At 37.5% G+C, this 22,565-nt stretch overlaps 7 protein-coding genes across 7 annotated transcripts; all 7 read left to right on the top strand.

Annotated features, from left to right (window-relative positions):
- The first annotated feature begins 695 nt into the window (after positions 1–695).
- Positions 696–1,514, top strand: LOC120775874 (3-oxoacyl-[acyl-carrier-protein] reductase FabG-like). Its single transcript, XM_040106247.1, has one exon. It carries the CDS (start codon positions 717–719, stop codon positions 1,482–1,484), a length of 768 nt encoding a protein of 255 aa, XP_039962181.1. The 5' UTR covers positions 696–716; the 3' UTR covers positions 1,485–1,514.
- A 3,184-nt stretch (positions 1,515–4,698) lies between these two features.
- Positions 4,699–5,883, top strand: LOC120774437 (uncharacterized oxidoreductase TM_0325-like). Its single transcript, XM_040104077.1, has one exon. The coding sequence runs from the start codon at positions 5,061–5,063 to the stop codon at positions 5,826–5,828; it is 768 nt and encodes a 255-aa protein (XP_039960011.1). The 5' UTR covers positions 4,699–5,060; the 3' UTR covers positions 5,829–5,883.
- A 1,901-nt stretch (positions 5,884–7,784) lies between these two features.
- Positions 7,785–9,053, top strand: LOC120774441 (uncharacterized oxidoreductase TM_0325-like). Its single transcript, XM_040104082.1, has one exon. The coding sequence runs from the start codon at positions 8,128–8,130 to the stop codon at positions 8,893–8,895; it is 768 nt and encodes a 255-aa protein (XP_039960016.1). The 5' UTR covers positions 7,785–8,127; the 3' UTR covers positions 8,896–9,053.
- Positions 9,054–14,062: 5,009 nt separating this feature from the next.
- On the top strand, positions 14,063–14,902 carry LOC120774814 (uncharacterized oxidoreductase TM_0325-like). Its single transcript, XM_040104618.1, has one exon. It carries the CDS (start codon positions 14,083–14,085, stop codon positions 14,848–14,850), a length of 768 nt encoding a protein of 255 aa, XP_039960552.1. The 5' UTR covers positions 14,063–14,082; the 3' UTR covers positions 14,851–14,902.
- A 1,912-nt stretch (positions 14,903–16,814) lies between these two features.
- Positions 16,815–17,763, top strand: LOC120775816 (uncharacterized oxidoreductase TM_0325-like). The gene has a single exon (XM_040106170.1). It carries the CDS (start codon positions 16,919–16,921, stop codon positions 17,684–17,686), a length of 768 nt encoding a protein of 255 aa, XP_039962104.1. The 5' UTR covers positions 16,815–16,918; the 3' UTR covers positions 17,687–17,763.
- Positions 17,764–18,738: 975 nt separating this feature from the next.
- Positions 18,739–19,619, top strand: LOC120775750 (uncharacterized oxidoreductase TM_0325-like). The gene has a single exon (XM_040106077.1). It carries the CDS (start codon positions 18,783–18,785, stop codon positions 19,548–19,550), a length of 768 nt encoding a protein of 255 aa, XP_039962011.1. The 5' UTR covers positions 18,739–18,782; the 3' UTR covers positions 19,551–19,619.
- An 873-nt stretch (positions 19,620–20,492) lies between these two features.
- LOC120775840 (uncharacterized oxidoreductase TM_0325-like) lies at positions 20,493–21,511 on the top strand. Its single transcript, XM_040106209.1, has one exon. It carries the CDS (start codon positions 20,670–20,672, stop codon positions 21,435–21,437), a length of 768 nt encoding a protein of 255 aa, XP_039962143.1. The 5' UTR covers positions 20,493–20,669; the 3' UTR covers positions 21,438–21,511.
- The last annotated feature ends 1,054 nt before the right edge of the window (positions 21,512–22,565 follow it).

The following is a 22,565-nucleotide window of genomic DNA, read 5'->3' as shown; positions in this document are numbered from 1 at the left end:
CAGTTTGCGCGCTTCATTTATACTTTTTAATAGCCAAAAAAGAGGCTATTAGCGAGAGATTCGAATTTGTATAACTCCCATATCATTAGAAGTTGAGAGCGTAAATGAAAAAATGCTAATTTTCAACTCTCACTGGAATATGTTGGACATTCATTCATTGCTGTTAGCGCCACTGAAGCGAAAAAGATATTAGCAGCAGAGTAGAGAAGCAGAACATATGGAACAACGGCCTGTTAAATTTCTTTAGGCAATGTCGGCAATCAACTACAGCACATCTAAAAAACTGTATTAACTTATTTTGTTAACATATCTTACATATTGACCGATACAAACAGTATACAGTCAAACGGTAGTCTGAAAATCCAGGTATAACGAAAGTAACAACTTAGTATAGTCCGTTTCTAGCATCCGGTTGCATATTAGTATGCAAAAAATATGTTTCTCAATTTTATAACGGCTGTCCACCCGTTTAATGAATAGCAACTAGTGAAAAAACGTATGAATGAAAACTTCAAAATAGAGCAGCTGGCCAAAAAGTTGTAATGCATGACTCTTATATGCACCCGCTCAGTATTTATCTTATCACTGCGCCAAAATATATTGAATTATCAGTGGTGAAATAGCAAGCCAATATGCCTGTATTTGTTGGTATATAAATAGCCGCGTTAGACATAGCACTCCAGTTATTACAACGTCGTAAGTTTGAATAGATCGCAATGAGTTTAGCTGGTAAAGTTGTTATTGTAACTGGAGCGAGTTCCGGCATTGGCGCCACCACAGCTGAGGTCTTTGCCAAGCAGGGTTCCAAAGTGGTACTCACAGGACGAAATGAAGCTAACTTAAAGTCTACTAAGGCGGCCTGTAAAGTAGCCAACAGCAAAGCGGAACTACTAGTAATCGTCGCCGATGTAACGACAGACGCCGAGAAGATTATCAAAACAACAATTGACAAGTTCGGACAGTTGGATGTGTTGGTGAATAATGCCGGTTTTGGTGAAGGGGGTTCAATCTTGGATATTAATGTCGATCAATTTGATCGTGTCATGAATACAAATTTACGTTCGGTCTTTCTGCTCACCAAGTACGCCGCCCCACATCTCGTGAAGACCCAAGGTAATATCGTGAATGTTTCCAGCGTCGCAGGATTGCGTGCGAACGCTGGCTTTTCGGTCTATTGCACGTCCAAGGCAGCATTGGATCAATTCACCAGATGTATTGCCTTAGATTTGGCGCCGAAAAATGTGCGTGTGAATGCCGTAAATCCTGGAATGGTTGTGACAAAATTCTATCAGGGTCTTGGCATATCGGAAGAAGTTTATGCTAAATATGTGGAGCATTCGAAGACTACGAATCCATTGGGTCGCGTCGGTGAAACGAAGGACGTAGCTGATGCCATTGTTTTCCTTGCGAGTGACAATTCGAGCTTTATAACGGGCGCAACTCTGCCGATCGATGGTGGAAGAAACGTCATGTGTCCGCGTTAATATTACTTACAAATTTAATTTAGTATGTTTAAACATATTCCTATGTGTATATACATATAGATAATTGTAAATAAAAGTATTTTTAAAATAATTATAAGATTTTTGGAAATTATATGGTTTGAAATGCAAAGAAAGTTGAATTTATATTGTGTTGAAAATTATTTATTTGCGATTTTTCTACAGTTTTTTCAATGTACACAGTCAACAACATTGTTTGGTTTCTGTTCCGGTGCGTAAACGTACAGAGACTTCCAAATTTATGCCACACACTTCTAGCGAATATCCTTGTGTCCTGTTGATTTTCTTCTCAAATGCAATTTTTCCTGGAAACCGAATAGGTTTGAACTGAAATGGCAAATCGTTGGAACTCAAAGCAATTCGTATAATCAAGCATTCTGCCCCCTTGTATTTGATAGCAGACAGCTTCGGCGCATGAAGAGTGCGAAACAGAATAATGACAGATCCAACTTTGAGACGCAATTGATGCGGCGGCATACCAAGCCCTTCTAAAGAATTTAGTAATTCCAATGTGTTGTCAACTTCGATATTCACTGCTCTAAATTGAATGCTGAATGTTCTGCCATTGTCGTCTGGTGAGCGACGTCGATACAATGCATATCCATCGTTTCCAATTTGCGTTTCCGAAAGAAAAGCGCGTGGATAGTATTTCGTGCATTCATTGTCAGACACCTCGGTTTGTGGTGGGATTGTGGTGTACGCAAGGTCCATGAACCATATTAGTTTTCACCACTTCGTATAATACTGGTTCTTTCTCTGGTTCAGGAATTTCTGCAGAAATGATTTCATCAATTTTATCTGGTGTAACCACCATCCACCATCCAAAGAAGAATGTGTGTGTGCGGAAAACCTCTTTTTTTGCCCCCCAACAGAGTACATCCAGCATCTAACAGCACCATATATATGTGCCATACGCTGCTTCGAGTCCGTCAAACATCGTAGCTGTTGTTTGAAAAGCCGTGCTTTGACGTCGTGATGATCTTGCTGATTGACTGCGATCTATAATTCCACACGTATGTTATCGCATCCTGGGAGTACTCGTGCATGTGCTTTGGACTGTCAATGTATGTTGATGGCAAAAAGAACGTCGACAGATATTAGCGCGACCCCGGATTCACTTCAACTATTTAGTCAGCTATAGCGAACAGACAAAAACTCAACTTATTTTTATACTCTCGCAACAAAGTGGCTAAGGAAAGTATTATACATAGTTTTGTTCACATAACGGTTGTTTGTAAGTCCTAAAAATAAAAGAGTCAGGCGACGAGTAGAGTTGAAATCCGGATGTCTGTCTGTCCATCCGTCCGTCCGTACAAGCTGTAACTTGAGTAAAAATTGAGATATCAATATGAAACTTGGTACACGTATTTCTTGGCTCCATAAAAGAAAACCGAAAACCTATAAAGTGTTATAACTAAGCCATAAATAAAAATATTAAAGTGAAATTTGGCACAAAGGATCGCATTAGGAAGGGGCATATTTGGACGTAATTTTTTTGGAAAAGTGGTCGTGGCCCCGCCCCCTACTATATTTTTTGTACATATCTCGGAAACTAATATAGCTATGTCAACCAAACTCTATAGAGTCGTTTCCTTCAAGCATTTTCATATACAGTTCAAAAATGGAAGAAATCGGATAATAACCACGCCCACCTCCCATACAAAGGTTATGTTGAAAATCACTAAAAGTGCGTTAACCGACTAACAAAAACCGTCAGAAACACTAAATTTTACGGAAGAAATGGCAGAAGGAAGCTGCATCCAGGCTTTTTTCAAAAATTGAAAAGGGGCGTGGCGTCGCCCACTTTTGGACCAAAAACCATATCTCGGGAACTACTATACCGATTTCAATGAAATTCAATGAAATTCGGTATATAATATTTTCTTAACACCCTAATGACATGTACAAAATATGGGTGAAATCGCTTCACAACCACGCCTTCTTCCAATATAACGCTATTTTGAATTTCATCTGATGCCTTCTCTGTATAATACGAGTATATACATTAGGAACCAATGATAATAGCGGAATAAAACTTTACACAAATACGGTATTTGAAAAATATGTAAATGACGGATAATGAAATCTCGATTATCACTTTATCATGCGAAAGTATAAAATGTTCGGTGACACCCGAACTTAGCCCTTCCTTACTTGTTATATATAAGAATTAGCACTTGAGACCCATTCTAAGTTCGGGTGCAACTTCTAAGAATCAAAGGCAGGGAAATAGCTTAAGATGTAAAATGTGAACGAGAGGATCAGAACCCAAGCAATTTTATACATATATACACATGCTCATATACTGAAAACTTTGTTTGATACACAGTGATACTATAAGCAGGAAAATTTCTCTCTGAATTTCAATTATGTATTTCAACATTGACCGATATTTTCGGTAAAAAGCCAACTATAGGTACTGGGATCCACATATTCGGTATCTAGGGCAGGGCCGGATTTACAGGGGGAAGCTATTCAGTCAATTTCACATTGTAACAAAGGAGTGGCAAAGAAATTTTATGTACCGAATTTAGTTGAAATCGGTCGAGCAAATTCCAAGATATGTGACTTTGCCTAAAACCTTTCCAATTGGCTTCTATAAAACCTTCTCGTACCACCTCTTGGGTAAAATTTAGTTTGTAACAGTACCGTGATATGGAGAGTGAGCGGTGTTATGTTCCCATTTCATCCATTTTTACACTATTGACAGAAGTTCTTATAGCACAAAGATTTTCAGAATTTCGTTTATAATATTTTTAAGATGCTCTAGTTGATTGCCGAAATGAAATCGGTACTTAAATTACGCCATAGTCCATATAAATTATATTTGAAAGAAATTAAGTGGATATGCTCTTTTGGTCACAATATCATTTATCGCTGTATATGTATATCGGTCTGCACCGATAACCTTGGTCTAGCTTAAACAAATTTAACTGGCCGTTCCATATGTTCCGCTACTCTACTGTGCTGTTAACATCTTTTTTGCTTTATTGGCGCTAACAGCAATGCAAAAATATCCAACATATTCCAGTGAGAGTTGAAAATTAGCATTTTTTCATTTACGCTCTCAACTTCTAATGGCATGAGAGTTATACAAATTCTAATCTCTCGCTAATATCCTCTTTTCTGGCGACTGCAAAGTATAAAGCAAAGGCGCAAACTGTCAAATCGTTTAATGAGTAACTACTAGCGGCAAAGCGTTCATCAGTTGATTTTAATCAGCCACATAAGCAGTTTATGAACGAGAGTTGTTAGAGAAAAAATGTCATTTTTAATTTCCCAATTTATTAAAACAAATATATTGGAACGTGATTTTCTGCGCCAGGGCCTAGCCAAGATGTGAATATACTCTTCAAGAAACAATGCAGCTGACCAAAAAGTTGACATGTGAGGCATTTTATGCATCCACTCAACATTTATCTTATCAATCAGCCAAAAAATATCGAATTGTTAGTGGTGAAATAGCAAGCCGAAATTTCTGTATTTGTTGGTATATAAATAGCCGATTTAGACACAGCAGTTCAGTTGTTTCAACGCAGTGAATTTGAATAGATCGCAATGAGTTTAGCTGGTAAAGTTGTTATTGTAACCGGAGCGAGTTCCGGCATTGGTGCCACCACAGCTGAGGAATTTGCCAAGCAGGGTTCCAAAGTGGTACTTACAGGACGAAACGAAGCTAACTTAAAAGCTACGGAAGCTGCCTGCAAAGCAGCCAACAGCAAAGTGGAACTACTACTCATCACCGCTGATGTAACGACAGACGCCGAAAAGATTATCAAAACAACAATTGAGAAGTTCGGACAGTTGGATGTGTTGGTAAATAATGCCGGTTTTGGTGAAATGGGTGCAATCTTGGATATTGACGTCGATCAATTTGATCGTGTCATGAATACCAATCTGCGTTCGGTCTTCCTGCTCACTAAATACGCCGCACCACATCTGATTAAGACCCAAGGTAATATCGTAAATGTCTCCAGCATCGCAGGATTGCGTTCATTCCCTAGTGCATCGGTCTATTGCACCTCCAAGGCAGCACTGGATCAATTCACCAGATGTATCGCCTTAGATTTGGCGTCGAAAAATGTGCGTGTGAATGCTGTAAATCCTGGTACGATTGTGACAGACTTCCAAAGGCGTATTGGCTTATCAGAAGCGGAATATGCTAAATTTTTGGAGCATTCGAAAACCACACATGCGCTGGGTCGCGTCGGCGCTGCAAAGGAAGTAGCTGATGCCATTATTTTCTTAGCCAGTGATAGTTCGAGCTTTATAACGGGCGCAACTCTGCCGATCGATGGTGGCAGACATGCCATGTGTCCACGTTAATATTCCTGAGAATAGTTAAATATAATAAAATAATAAATATGCTTTAAAATAATTATGTGACTTTTGATTTGATAACTTATTTAATTTGAAACAATTTCTAAAAGCGTTTTTTTTATATTTAACAATCGGCTATGCATTTTGAACATACATATTTTGGATTCGGTTATAACCGAATCTTTGCAACTTGCAAGGATAAAAGCCAGTGTTACGTATGTAGACTTCGAATCCATTGGGTCGCGTCGGCGAACCGTAGGAAGTAGCTGATGCCATTATTTTCCTTGCGAGTGACAATTCGAGCTTTATAACGGGCGCAACTCTGCCGATCGTGGCAGAGAAATCACGTGCCCACGTTAATATTTCTGACAGATGTAATTTAGTATGTTTAAACATATTCCTATATATATAGATAAATGTAAATAAAAGTATTTTTAAAATAATTATAAGATTGTTTGATTGTTGAGGTAACTTATTTAGTCACTTTCATGTTAACAGAAATTTCTGAAAAGCCGGCTGTAGTTTGTAAACCACTAGCTGACCGCGCAGGCGTTGTCCTGCGTGAAATTATATGTCCAAAGAATTTAGATATTCCACTGAATAATTCACGGCTTGGTCTTCATTGTCAGGACGATCGGAATTTGCCCATCTCCAATTCTTAGTTTACGGACTTCAGTAGCATGCGAAGTAGCTATCGCATCGTCCATCGTTTGATTCCAGTGATTATCATGTTCCAGCAATTGTAATCGGTTTTTCGGGTGGATTGTGTAAATTCGTCCTAATGCGTTAGTTGAGAACAGACCTGAACAGACCTTTTTCCGAAAAGAAAGAAGTCACACGGTGCCATATCAGGTGAATACGGGGAGTGGTTAGTGGTTTAAATGTGATTTTTGGTCAAATAAGCCGGCGCATTATCGTGCAACATTTTTTGGATTTCGGCTCGTCCTGTGTCTTCCATTCAGCACTCTTTCGTTTCGCTTCAGAAACACCACGTTTCGTCACCAGTCACAATATTGTAAAGGAAGTTTTTGTCCTTTTTGACCTCTTAATGATGTCCTTCGAATGTCGGATTCTGAACAATTTCCATGAATTTCAATGATGATTTCGGCTGATTTTTGATGAATTCGCGCACAGTGTCGATGGAATTTATGTCCTCAGGACCACTTTGGAAACGTTGAAACCACTCTTGCACTCTGCTACAGGATAGGCAATCATCGCCATAAACTTGTTTCATCAATTGAAACGTTTCGGTAAAAGTTGTACCAATTTTAAAACAAAATTTAATGTTGGCTCTTTGTTCGAAGCTCATTTTTGCACCGATAACACAAAAATACTGACACTTAAAACGCAATAACTTCACTTCCAATCAATGAAAGTCATGAAATTCTCCCTGGACAATCGATAAAGATAGCAGATTCTAACGCATCAGTCGACATATAGATGGCGCCACCAAGGGGCTCTAGATTCAAAAAATCCTGTTTACTTTAGAACGCAGATATGTAGATACATATGCTCTAGTTGGTTGCCGAAATTCAATGAAATCGGTACTTAAATTACGCCATAATCCATATAAATTATATTTGAAAGAAATTAAGTGGATATGCACTTTTGGCCACAATATCGTTTATCGCTGTATATGTATGTATATCGGTCTGCACCGATAACCTTGGTCTTGCTTAAGAAGAACTAACAGGGCGTTTCATATGTTCTGCTACTCTACTCTGCTCTTAACATCTTTTTTTCTTCATTTGCGCTAACAGCAATGTAAAGTTATTCAACATATTCTAGTGAGAGTTGAAAATTAGCATTTTTTCATTTACGCTCTCAACTTCTAATGATATGAGAGTTATACAAATTCTAATCTCTCGCTAATATCCTCTTTTTTGGCGAATAAAAAGTACAAATCAAACGCGCAAACTGTCAAATCATTTAATGAGTAACTACTAGAGGCAAAGCGTTCATCAGTTGATTTTAATCAGTCACATAAGCAGTTTATGAACGAGAGTTGTTAGAGAAAAAATTTCACAATTTATTAAAACAAATATATTGGAACGTGGTCTTCCCTAGTGCCTAGCCAAATGTGAATATACTCTACAAGAAACCGTGCAGCTGACCAAAAAGTTGATATGTGTGCCACCTTTATGCATCCACTCTCAATATTTATCTTATCAATCTGCCAAAAAATATAGAATTAAAAATTTGTGGTGAAATAGCTAGTCAAAATGTCTGCTTTGAGTAAATATATATAGCTGAACTAGACACAGCGGTTCAGTTCCTTCAACACCGTGAGTTGGAATAGATCGCAATGAGTTTAGCTGGTAAAGTTGTTATTGTAACCGGAGCAAGTTCTGGCATTGGTGCCACCACAGCTGAGGAATTCGCCAAGCAAGGTTCCAAAGTGGTGATCACAGGACGAAATGAAGCTAACTTAAAAGCTACGGAAGCTGCCTGCAAGGCAGCCAACAGCAAAGTGGAACTACTACTCATCACCGCCGATGTAACGACAGACGCCGAAAAGATTATCAAAACAACAATTGAGAAGTTCGGACAGTTGGATGTGTTGGTGAATAATGCCGGTTATGGTAAAGGGGGTTCAATCTTGGATATTAACGTCGATCAATATGATAGAATTTTTGATACCAATGTGCGAGCGGTTTTCCTGCTCACTAAATACGCCGCACCACATCTGATTAAGACGCAAGGTAATATCGTGAATGTCTCGAGCGTCGCAGGATTACGTTCATTCAGTGATCTTTCGGTCTATTGCACCTCCAAGGCAGCACTTGATCAATTCACCAGATGTATCGCCTTGGATTTGGCGCCGAAAAATGTGCGAGTGAACGCCGTGAATCCCGGATTGATTGTGACAAAATTCTATCAGGGTTTTGGCATATCGGAAGAAGATTATGCTAAACTTTTGGAGCATTCGAAGACTACACATGCGTTAGGTCGCGTCGGCCAACCGAAAGAAGTAGCTGATGTCATTATTTTCCTTGCTGGTGACAGTTCAAGCTTCATAACGGGCGCAACTCTGCCGATCGATGGTGGCAAACACGCAATGTGCCCGCGCTAATATTTTTTACAAATATAATTTAGTATATTTAAACATACTCATAATATACATATATGGATACTAGTGGATCCGACCACGCGTTGCTGTGGTGTACATTTTATACTATTATTCGTATAATAAACTATGCAATACAGTAAAAATTTTATTTACGAATAAAAGCGAAAACTTTTTTGTCGGTATAAGAATCCAAGCTATTGTACTTGAGGTTTAATTTTGAATATGTTCATGCAAATAAATATCAATGGAAATAACCAATTTAAGGCTGCTTTCTAAATGTCTGGTTACCAGGCTTTCTGGCTAGTTAATGGAGCATCCCCAAATATGAATTTTCCCTGTGTGCTTTTTCACCTAACGGTTGTTTGTATCACCTAATAACGTTCGAGTTAGATACTTATATAGTACATAATACATATATAGTATATAAAAGGCCAGGAAGATGAGACAATTTGAATTCCGTGTGACTGCCTGTCTATCCGTCCATCTGTCCATCCATGCAAGCGATGACTTAAGTAAAAATTTAGATATCTTAATAAAAAAGTGAGGACGAGTTCGTAGATTGGCGTAATCGGACTACATAATATATAGTATATAAAAGATAAGGAAGATGAGACAATTTGCATTCCATGTGACTGCCTGTCTATCCGTCCATCTGTCTATCCATGCAAGCGATAGCTTAAGTAAAAATTTAGATATCTTAATAAAAAAGTGAGGACGAGTTCGTAGATTGGCGTAATCGGACTACAACCACACTTACTTCCTACACATATAGCACAAAATTTTTCTCTTTCAAACACAAATGAATATTTTCGGATACACAAATAGTGGCTTTGAGGTTTAGTATGCCATCTCGAGTATAAAAATTGTCAACATCGTTTCATAACTATTGAAGCCCCCACATGCCGAATATGTGGACCCCAGAACGCATGGCTGACTTTTGGCCGAAAATATCGGTCTAACTGTCAGATATTTTATTGAAATTCGGGAATTTTTTGATAATAATATGTTCTTGTGTCGAATCGAATTTGATCTTTGTAAGTTACAAGAGTATAAAATGTTCGGTTGCACCCGAACTTAGCCCTTTCTAACTTGTTATGTTTTGCCAGGTTTTGCCATCGAGGCACGAAATTGGATCTGAAATTCTCTCAAGCGGTTTCTTATTTTAATTAGAGCCAGATTAACTTTGGTTAGCCTTCCAGTAAGGGCATTCTGCATCGACCAGAACGAATGGTACTTAAAAACGACAAGGTCCAGATTTTAAGGCGAGTGAGGCAAAACTTCCCAGCCGGTGTTTTCAAAATAGCTTTTAGCCGATCTCGCAACATGCGGTCGAGTGCTGTCCTGATGAAAAATGTTTGCCTCGTGCCTAGTCGCGAGTTCCGAGTGGCAATCGCCCGCTTCAATTGATGTGTTGTTGTCGATAGCGTTCCTCATTAACATTTTTACATTATTTAGAAGCTCATAATACAATACGCCGTTCCGAACCTACCAAATATAGGAAACAACTTGTAGTCATGGATATTTGGCTTTTCCTATGATTTGGCTGACTGGCCTGGTGACACATATGAACTTTTGTGAACTTTTGCATTAAGGAATGTCGTAATGATCCGTGATCTGAAAGTCCGTCAGAAGGACTTTCTAGCGCTCTAGCATTTCTGACATGCAAAATCGTCTGTCAACGTCTTTTGACTTCAAGTAATATGGCACCAAATTTCCTTGCTTCTTATTGCCCCCACATACATAACTATCATAATAATTTTTATATACGCATTATTCTAACTGACTTTTGTCGAATGTACTGGTCCATGTGTAGTGGTCTTACAGTGGTAGCAGTCAAGAACTTTTCTCATCCCCAATATAGTGTTGTTCGATTTTCCGGTTGATTTAATACTCAATAAATTAGTTAATATCAGGTCAATAACTTTAAGAAATTGGCTAAACAAGTTGTCTAGAGTTAGGTGAGGTAATTATTTATAATTGTTTCTCTTTTAAATAAATAAAAAATAAAATGCTTAGAAATAATTATGTGACTTTTTATTATTGAAGAAATTAATTAAGTTACATTCATATTAACAAAATATTCTAAAAAGTCGGTTGTATTTTCCGAACTATTAGCACTTCAGACCATCCCGATAAGCTAGCATACCTAATCAAGATATGATAATAACCTAAGCATAGCTAGAAATGAGATTACTCAAACAAGAACTGATCGATTATATCTGATACAAAAGCTTCGCAATTATTTCTATACGAGTATATCGGCGAAATTATCAGCGCAAACGCTTTAGCATTGTTCTCTATCTCTAAAAGCTATTTAACTTCTAGTTGCGAATGACAGATTCTTAATGAGAACGAATTTCGCTATGTCATGAAGTAGCAAAACTAAAAAAAAAATGTTTTCATAAAATGGCGGCTACTCAAAAAAAAAGGTCGATTTTTTCACTAATTTTTCGATTTTGTCGATTTTTTTTAAAATATTATAAATTTCAAATTTTTATTTTTTGTTGCTTCTAGTGGTAGAGATATATTTAAAGAATATTCATGCCAAAGTTCAAATATATCGACTGATTAGAACTTGAGATATTGTGGCTACCGCAACAAAATAAGGAGTTTTGAGCAAAACGCGTTTAAAGTTTTAGTTATACGATATTCGCTCAACCGGTCTAGTTTCCACGTCACTAAAATGGTTATAACTTTGAAAATAATCTGAGTTTTGAAAAATCCTTTTAGGAAGATATTTTTGAATATCAAAACTATCGAATTATGAAAAAAAATGTTTCGATTTTTTCAAATGTCTATACTAGAATACCCCCTTAACATATGTATACACGAACGGATTAAAAACTGATGGACTGGGTGCCGGAATCTATTAAGCGGAGCAAGACCTTAGGCATCTTAGGAATCTTCCAAACAGAAGTCTTTACAGTTAGGAAAGCTGTCTAGGTAGCTAACAACGCAGGAAACGAAACAAAAGATAAGTATACATTATAGATCGATAGTTAAGCGTACATAGAAGCAGTAAGGTTGTTGGAAGGCGGATGGGCGTTCCGGGAAACGAATTAGCTGATGATATTTTGGCTTTGTACACTTTAATATTTGGATTTATTTATAAAACAAGATTAAGATCTATCTACTTTCGAATTCGGATGAACCAATTGTCCAAGCGCTATTGCCACTTTGATTGAGTTATCTCTAAAACAAGTGTTCTGAACTCCTCTTTAGGTGTTGAAAATTTTTTTTTTTGCGTAGGTTAATAAAAAGAAGTCGTTCGATGCCAAGTCAGGACTTTACCATATATAAATACACACTGGTCCTACATAAATGGAACTTCATCGCCCAAAAGTCAATTGAGTTCAGCGATGCACTCTTCAAGAGTTAATCCACAACGTAAGTTGTAAAAAATATTCGCGTGAAAATGTTAGCTATCTAATTCCATTTTATGATCGAGATGAATATTTTTAGTTACTGTAAAAAACGAGCTCTATGTACTATACGAGGGCTGCTATATATATTCTGGCCATATTTGCCAGGTGCAATCTGACATTTCCATTGGAGAGTTTGACATTTTTTAGCATAACATCACTCAGAACGTTTTGTCATTTAATCGTGAATTGTTTTATTTACAGGGAATTAAAAAATTCATCTCGGCCAAAAAATAGAATTAACTCGTGAACATTTTCGTGCGATCATTTTCACAACTTTCGACGTGGATTATCACGACAAGAGTGCATCGATAAACTAAAATCTTTGTATGGCTATGAAGCACCTATAGGATGGTGCTGTGAAAAACTGGTACAACGAATTCTATCGTCGCCGACGCTCGCTCAAAGACGAATTCCGTGAAGATCGTCCAAAAACAGCCGTTGTGCCAGAAAACATCGATGCCGTACGTGAACTGATAATGCAAGACCGTCATATAACATACCTTTAGATAGAGTCATGCCTATGCATTTCTCCCACCAGCATATATACGATATTGCATGAACACCTGGCCGTAAAAAAAGGTTTGTTCTTGTTGGGTCCCGCACAATTTAACAATCGCTCAAATGGATTGGTGTAAAGAAATGCTGAAAAAATATGATCGCGGTGCTTCAAAAGACGTTTATAAGATCGTCACAGGTGACGAATCAAAACAGCAAACGACATAAAAATAAAATAAAAAAAAATAAAAATAAAAAAAACATTTTCGTTGATAAATATGTCTTTTTACATTATTAGGCCAGAAATATACATATGTATATAGCAACCTACGTATGTCAAAATATTCTGAGCATGTATAGCATCAAAAATGTTGAACTTTAAGATACAGTTAGAGATTCATACCCAATTGTAACTATTTCCGCAACATTCTTTCTAACGCATCCAACACCTAATTTAAGTGTTAAAATTCGTTAAATAAAGTTTCATTGTGTTTCTTAAGACCCAAATGACAAAACTTTTTTGTAAGTGTGTTCGTTCATGCCTTCCGTACGCATTGGGCTGATGAGTTGCACGGTGTATATGTGTTAATTTTCACACTAATTCATGCAATGCATTGGAGTCTCCGTAGCCGCGACTTGCTAGAGTGTTATCCAATATTAGACTTCACATTTGATACTTGTATAACTAGACTTACCAAGTAGTATACTAAATATATAGTAGTATACTGTATCTGCCAGAATACCAAAATGAGACTCCTGACAAACGGAGTCACTAAATTACGATTGTGACAATTAGAGACATGAGACAATCGTGACAAGCAGAATACCGGCATAGTCTATGGCATTAAGTATCTTTTCAAGTGAAATTCAGCAATTTTATGAACATTGTTGGTAAGTCTAGTTAAGGCATATACCATCGACAGTCCAAATAAACTAACCATATTGAGACGAAAATGAAACTATGGATACTATCAATAGACCGAACGATTGTATTGCAGCTTGATTGAATCGAAATTTTCCGTATCAGGGCCGGGCCAAGATATGAATATAAACCACAAAATAGTGCAGCTGACCGAAAAGTTGTGATGTACGACACTTTTATGCACCCGCTCAATACTCGTATTTATCTTATCACTGCGCCAAAATAATATATATTGAATAATCAATGGTGAAATAGCAAGCCAACATGCCTGTATTTGTTGGTATATATATAACCGATTTAGACATAGCACTCCAGTTATTACAACGTCGTAAGTTTGAAGAGATCGCAATGAGTTTAGCTGGTAAAGTTGTTATTGTAACTGGAGCGAGTTCTGGCATTGGTGCCGCCGCAGCTAAGGCTTTTGCCCAGCAGGGTTCTAAAGTCGCCATCACAGGACGAAATGAAGCAAATCTGAAGTCCACTGAGGCGACCTGTAAAGCAGTCAACAGCAAAGTGGAACTGCTACTGATCCCCGCTGATGTAACGACGGACGCAGAGAAGATTATCAAAACAACAATTGAAAAGTTCGGACAATTGGATGTGTTGGTGAATAATGCCGGTGTTGGTGAATCGGGTTCAATCCTGGATATTGACGTTGATCAATTTGATAGAGTTTTAAATACAAATTTGCGTTCGGTCTTCCTGTTGACTAAATATGCGGCACCACATCTAGTGAAGACCCAAGGTAGTATCGTGAATGTCTCCAGCGTCGCCGGTTTGCGTTCGTTCTCTGGTCTTTCGGTCTATGGTACGTCCAAAGCAGCACTGGAGCAATTCACCAGATGTATCGCCTTGGACTTGGCACCGAAGAATGTGCGTGTCAACGCTGTCAGTCCTGGTGTGATTGTTACAAATATTCTTACGCGTTTAGGCATGTCGGCGGAAGACTATGCTAAATTTTTGGAACATTCGAAGACCACACATGCACTGGGTCGCGTCGGCGATGTAAAGGAGGTTGCTGATGCCATTATTTTCCTTGCTGGTGACAGTTCGAGCTTTATAACGGGCTCAATTTTGCCGATCGATGGTGGCAGACATGCCATGTGCCCGCGTTAATATTCCTAGAATAGTTAGATATATAAAAATAAAAACATATGATTTAAAATAATTATTTGTCTTTTGATTTGTTTGCGGAACCTTATTAGGTTACATTATTGTTAAAAAAGACATGAGACATTTTCTCTCATAAGCTGATACAAAATAAAAGCAAGTATCTCTATTAAAAAATGCATCTGTGAAAACTTAGCAAGGAAATTTTCATGGAATACGTTTTGCCACTGGCTTTTCTAAGAGCCACATAGTTTTGGAAAGAAAAGTGAGCGTAGCAATGTTCACAAACTGTAAATAAACAAAAATACCTTATAACCTTCCACAATTAAGCCGAAAAGAATTTAAATAAAAACAACCTTAACTTCTATTGCACCGAATTTATGATACTCTTCACAAATAAAAAAAGTTTTCGATACAAAAACTAAATTTTAATTGGTCAGTTTGTACTTTATGTCAGCTGTATGTTAGAGCAATTTCACATATCACATGAAATAAAAAGGTCTCATTAGAACCGGTGTCAAAATTGGACAATTGATGTGCCTGAGATTTGTTTATAAAATATCCTAAAAATGGATCATATCGGACTTCAGCCACGACTACTTCTTATATAGGGTAGTCGAAAATGTCTTTTCGTATTTCTAAACAAACTTCAACTTTTTTTTTATATTTATAATGAGCTTTAATGAACCAAATATGTATAATACCATTTTGGTCGACCACTTTTTGCCATTTTTCTGCTAGAGACTCTATTCTATCGGTGTAAAACTTTTCTGGTTTCTCGGCGAAAAACTGCGCCAAGTAATTTTCACAGGCTTCTCTTGAAGTCAACTTTTGACTAAAACAAATGATAGCCCGATGGTGCCAGGTCATAGTTATGGTGGATGAATCAAAACTTCCCAGCCAAGCTCTACCAGTTTTTGCCGAGTCATTAAAGATGACCATAATTGGGTCGGACCATAAGTTTTCAAGTCCTCAAATTTTATAGCGTATTTACCAGCCAATGTGCGAGATATATAATTCAATTACGAAGAGAATCTTTTCCTGATAATAGTGTACCTTTGTGGCAAAAATTAATAAAATTGGGTCAATAACTCCTCTAGCTCCCATATACCTAATATAAGCATTTTCAAATAATCGGTTGACGTTATACTATTTATTTCAGACGCTAAGTGGGATCTCTTAGCGAAATTAAATTTAATATTCAGTTTATCAAAATTTAATGCATTCCTAACCTTCTGTTATTCCCAATCTAACCTGCATTTCTTTATTGGCGCTGTGATAAAGGGATATCCAACAAATTCCAATGGGAGAGAGCTTGGAAGTTAACATTGTATTTATGTTCATTTACGCTCCCAACTACCAATGACATGACATATACATATTTTTATATCTGTCTAACAGCCTTTCTGGGCGATTAAAAAAAATAAATCGCGAGCGTAAAAGTTGTTTAGTGAGAAGTTGTTGGTGGATGAAACAAAATTAAAATATGTTTTTATTTCCCCAATACATTAAGATAATATAATAATTTTTCGGTTCTCAGGTTCTCACCAAGCTATGAATATTAATTTCCAAGTAGTGCAGTGACTCTTTACTATTTCCTAACATTATAAATAATCAAAAAAATAAATAAGCGCTCATCTCTCTTTACAAACTTTTGTGTCTTCGAGAAAGAGCGCTAAACAAATATAATTTATTCGCTGTGCGTATATGATATGTTCACGATTTTGAGAGGCTTCTATACCGCTCTCTTTACCTTTGTAAGTTGCTTGCAAATTCTCGCACAGAAAACTTCTAAATTTGAGAAATCCATATTCCAAACAATTTACGTGTATATTAAAAACTCGTCGAATTTTATACTTCATATAAATATAATAGAGTATTCGTATAATGTCTATTTACGGAAAACTATTTCAAGTGCTACTGACTTAAAAGACTCTCTATTTATCTTATCAATGTAAAAAAAAAGTATTGGATTATTAGTGGTGAAATAGCACACCACTTTGTGTGTATTTAAATAGCCGAATTAGATACAGCAATTCAGTTGTTACAACGTCGTAAGTTTGATTAGATCGCAATGAGTTTAGCTGGTAAAGTTGTTATTGTAACCGGAGCGAGCTCTGGTATCGGTGCCGCCGCAGCTAAGGCCTTTGCCCAGCACGGCTCCAAGGTGGTGATCACAGGACGAAATGAAGCAAATTTAAAAGCTACCGAAGCTGCCTGTAAGGCAGCCAACAGCAAAGTGGAACTACTACTAATCGCCGCCGATGTTACGACAGACGCTGAGAAGATTATCAAAACAACAATTGACAAGTTCGGACAGTTGAATGTGTTGGTGAATAACGCCGGTGTTGGTGAATCGGGTTCAATCCTGGATATTGACGTTGAGCAATTTGATCGTGTGATGAATACAAATGTGCGTTCGGTCTTCTTGCTGACTAAACACGCTGCACCACATCTGATTAAGACTCAAGGTAATATCGTGAATGTCTCCAGTGTCGCCGGTTTGCGTTCGTTCCCTAATATTTCGGTCTACTGCACTTCCAAAGCGGCACTGGATCAATTCACCAGATGTATCGCCTTGGATTTGGCGCCGAAAAATGTGCGTGTAAATGCCGTAAATCCCGGTGTTATCATAACAGAGTTTCATAGACGTTTAGGAATGGCGGAAGCAGATTATGCTAAATATTTGGAGCACTCGAAGTCTACGCATGCATTGGGTCGCGTCGGCGAACCCAATGAAGTAGCTGATGCTATTATTTTCCTTGCTAGTGACAGTTCGAGCTTTATAACGGGCGCATCTCTGCCAATCGATGGTGGCAAACATGCCATGTGCCCACGTTAATATTACTTACAAATGTAATTTGATAATTTTTAACAATATACCTATATAAATATATATATAAATGTGCACTAAAATAATTATATGGCTTTTGACTTGTTGTGGAAACTTATTATGTTACATTCTTATCAACAAAAATTTCTAAAAAGTCGTTTGTGTTTGTGTTTGGAGTATTATTGGGGGCCGTCGCGCCGGGCGCAAGGTCTTGGGGGCGGCAAAACGATCTTAACTGTTTTTTACAACTCCAATTCGGGCAAAAATTCCTGAAAATTGTGTCAAAAGTGTACAAGATATAGGGCGAAAATTGGTTTTTTATGGCTTTTAATAAGATATCTTGTAAATTTACTATCAATTTCCTCAAAAACCGTATTGTGAGAATTTTGGAACTTCAGGATTTGCGTGGCCTTCCAAAATTTTATATACTTAATATCGAAGATATTTAGGTAGGTAGATAAAGGGGGGCGGTAGAACATCCTTGGCCCTGGGCGCCCGAAGTTGTAACTACGCCACTGCATGTGACCCATACCAATAGCTATCATATATAAGTATAATATAGATATGATAATACTCTTGGCAAAGGCTTTATATTTGCCAGATGTGGAATGAAACAAAAACTGATCGCTCACAAACTAATAAAAAAATATAAACAATTATTTCTATATAAATATTGAACACATAATAAAATTTCGCCGCTGTGAGTGTACAATATTATATGTTTGTGATTTTGAAAAGTGTTACTCTCTTTACTTGTCTCTCTCTCTCTCTTTACTTTTGCAAGTTGGTTGCGAATTCTCCGATATAACACATCTGTATTAGAGAACTGCATACTCCTAAGTTTACTTACATTAAAAACTCAATGAAACATATATTTTGCATAAATATTTATTTAAGGAAGCTATTTCAAGTGCAACTAACTAAAAATTGATAGTTATGGCATTTGTATGACACCGCTCTCTATTTATCTTATCTCGGCACCGAAATATATTGAATTATTAGTGGTGAAATAGCCAGCCATAATGCCCGCTGTGAGTGAATATAAATAGCTGAAAAAGCCATAGCGGTTCAGTTGTTTCAACGCAGTGAATTTGAATAGATCGCAATGAGTTTAGCTGGTAAAGTTGTTATTGTAACCGGAGCAAGTTCTGGCATTGGTGCCGCCACAGCTGTTGAATTTGCCAAGCTGGGTTCCAAAGTGGTGATCACAGGACGAAATGAAGCAAATCTAAAGTCTACTGAGACGGCCTGTAAAGCAGCCAACAGCAAAGTGGAACTGCTACTGATCCCCGCTGATGTAACGACAGATGCGGAGAAGATTATCAAAACAACAATTGACAAGTTCGGACAGTTGGATGTGTTGGTGAATAATGCCGGTTTTGGTGAAATGGGTTCAATTCTGGATATTGATGTCGATCAATTTGATCGTGTCATGAATACAAATGTGCGAGCGGTCTTCCTGCTCACTAAATACGCCGCACCACATCTCGTGAAGACACAAGGTAATATCGTGAATGTCTCCAGTGTCGCAGGATTGCGTTCATTCCCTGGTGCTTCGGTCTATTGCACCTCCAAGGCAGCACTGGATCAATTCACCAGATGTATCGCCTTGGATTTGGCGCCGAATAATGTGCGTGTGAATGCCGTAAATCCTGGTGTTATCATAACAGAGTTCCATAAGCGTTTAGGAATGTCGGAAGCAGATTATGCTAAATATTTGGAGCATGCAAAGACTACGCATGCATTGGGTCGCGTCGGCGAACCGAAGGAAGTAGCTGATGCTATTATTTTCCTTGCTAGTGACAGTTCGAGCTTTATAACGGGCGCAACTCTGCCGATCGATGGTGGCAAACACGCTTTGTGCCCACGTTAATATTTCTCAAGATATATAAATATGTATGTAGAAATAAAGAATTTGCTCTAAAATAATTATATGTACATATGTATGTCGTTTGATTTGTTGCGGAAACTTATTAAATTACAGTGATATCAACAAAAAATTCTGAAAAGCCGTTTGTATTTTGAGTACTATTGCAGTTGAAATCATTCCGAAAAGCTTACATATCTAATAGAGATATGAAACACTCTAAGCATGCGCTAAAAATAAGATTACTCAAACAAAAATGTCTCGTTCTCAATACGATACAAAATATAAACAATTATGTCTACATAAATAGAGAACAGATGCATACTCAATATCGGTGAAATTACACTACTCAACAAAGCTGAAGTTGAAATTTGCTACTGATGTAATTAGAGGTCTGTGGGGTTTTTGAAGTGTTCTGATTTTTAATTTGAATTCAAAAATATTCCATCACGTATAGCTATTTTTGTCATTTAAATAAATGGTGATGGTTTGACCACTACACTCCTTGCCTAAAAAAAAAAGAAACTTACGTGTTAGGAAATTTTTACTCTCATTTTGGGTTTCTTATTATTTATTATAATTGAAATTACAATAAATTCGAAAAAAAAACTATATCAACAAGGCCTTTCGGTTCATATTGGTTCAAGCAACCAAACATTAGCAAGAACCAGCCTCTCACGCACAGTCGCAAAATCACTGTAAACTAGTGTTATCAACACATATGCTTTTGCATTTTTCTCTGTCTCTGAGAGCCATTTAACTTCTACTTGAGAATAGAAAAGTGAGCGCAGCGATGTGCTCCAGCTGTAAATACCATACTGTGTGATAGATAGAATGCAAAAATGTGCAAGTCATAAAATGCAAGGTCACCGCGGACATACATACTTACGCACTAGTGTAAATAATTTTATTTTATTTTATTTTCTTTTGAAACATTGCAATTAACATGCTTAATAAATACTTAAGTCAAGTCCCTCTCAATACTATCTAATCATATGCGTAGTAATCCATTGTGATATTGAGTTATTAGTAGGGAGAGCTTCATTTCTGCCGGCGTAGTAACAAACTGCAGTCTATAAATACGGAATTTAGTTAATTTAGTGCCGCGATTTCGAATAGTTCGCAATGAGTTTAGTCGGCAAAGTTGTTATTGTAACCGGAGCAAGTTCAGGCATCGGTGCCGCCGCCGCAGAAGCCTTTGCCAAACAAAATTCCAAAGTGGTGCTCGTAGGACGAAACGAAGCAAATTTAAAAGCTACCGCAGCTGCCTGTAAGACAGCCAACAGCAAAGCTGAACTTCTACCTATAACCGGTGATGTCACAGTTGATGCGGAACGCATTATAAACTCGACAATTGAGCGATTCGGACAATTGGATGTGTTGGTCAATAATGCGGGTATTTTGGAGGTTGGCAATATCTTGGATATTGATGTCGATCAATTTGATAGAATTTTCGATACAAATGTGCGTGCGGTCTTCCTGCTAACTAAATACGCCGCACCCCATCTGATTAAGACCCAAGGTAATATCGTGAATGTCTCCAGCGTTACCGGACTGCGTTCATTTCCGGGTGTTTCCACCTATTGCTCCTCAAAGGCAGCACTGGATCAATTTACCAGATGTATCGCCTTGGATTTGGCGTCGAAAAATGTGCGTGTGAATGCCGTAAATCCCGGTGTGATTGTGACCGATATTCATAGACGTCGTGGCTTATCGCCAGAGGGTGTCAACGAATATTTGGAACGTTGTAAGGAGACACATGCACTTGGACGTGTCGGAGAACCAAACGAAGTAGCCGATGCTATTATATTCTTAGCTAGTAGCAACGCCAGCTTTATAACGGGCGCAACGCTGCCCATCGACGGTGGCAAGCATGCAATGTGTCCGCGTTAGTTAATCATTGAAATTTTTTTTATGTTAAAACGTGTATACATATATATACATACATGTGTACATATATATATATACCAGTAAATAAAAAGTATAAATATTTAATCGCAGTGTTTTCATAGATTTTCTAACATATTTTTTAGCCGAGCTTAATAGATCTATTTTTTTATTATAGAGTCACAGAAGTTAGAATTTTGTTTAGCATCTAAAAAAAATATCTAAAAATTATCAGTGATATCACTAACTCCCTTGCGTTTCCAAATATGGATCACATCCCCTCAGTAGCACCTAAACTAGTTGTAACCTAGTATATTGGAAATCATCAATTTGCTGGGGCTAGGTGAGACGTTGTGAGTTAAGAGAGGGCACAATAGACGACTCTAGGTCACGGTGCAATACTCATTTACTTATCTAATCTAATGTAATCATTAACTCATTAGCTGTCTATAAGATAGTTCGAAATATCGACATAAATAATTGTTTAGAGAAGCACGTACCGATAAAAAAACCTGGAAGCTAAATCAATTGTTCTACAAGTTTCCAAAAATAGGATCAAAATTATGTCGATGTCTGAAGTGACATTAAATAAACCAGTGAGACACTTTCACAAGAGTACTCTTTTGTTGCCTGAAACGGTTTTTTTTACATTGCGGGCAGCACAAGAAACGTCGAAGGAACTGTAGGATTCGTGCTTATAATCTATCCCACATGTAAGAATCATAGAAAATTTTGAAAGAAAATTCGCACTTTCTACCTGATTTTTTGGAAAGCGAAAAAAACTATGCCTACAGAGCTTTTAACCAGCATAAAATTTCGAACTCACCACCACACGACGAAGGCAATGACATGCCATATTGGCCTCTTTCCGACTGAATTTCAATACTTATGCGATAAATAATATCGAGGTATTAATATTTAATACTCAATTTTATCAGCGTTATTGACCAATTCGTAGCTGATTGTTTACTGATAGTTCACTTAGACCGCTTGTACGGTATTTTGCGAAACCAGATAAAAACTTATGCAGTTGTATAACAGCTACCGACAAAGCGCCTTGAACCTTTCACAAATCTGTTTGGCACCTAATTTATTGCTATTTTCGCTATTTCTCCTGGAAGTCTAGAGTTATGA

Source organism: Bactrocera tryoni, chromosome 4 (genome assembly GCF_016617805.1).
Source record: "Bactrocera tryoni isolate S06 chromosome 4, CSIRO_BtryS06_freeze2, whole genome shotgun sequence".
NCBI classification, from domain to species: domain Eukaryota; kingdom Metazoa; phylum Arthropoda; class Insecta; order Diptera; family Tephritidae; genus Bactrocera; species Bactrocera tryoni.
Note: the sequence above shows the minus strand (reverse complement) of the source record. Positions and strands in the feature narration are given on the sequence as shown.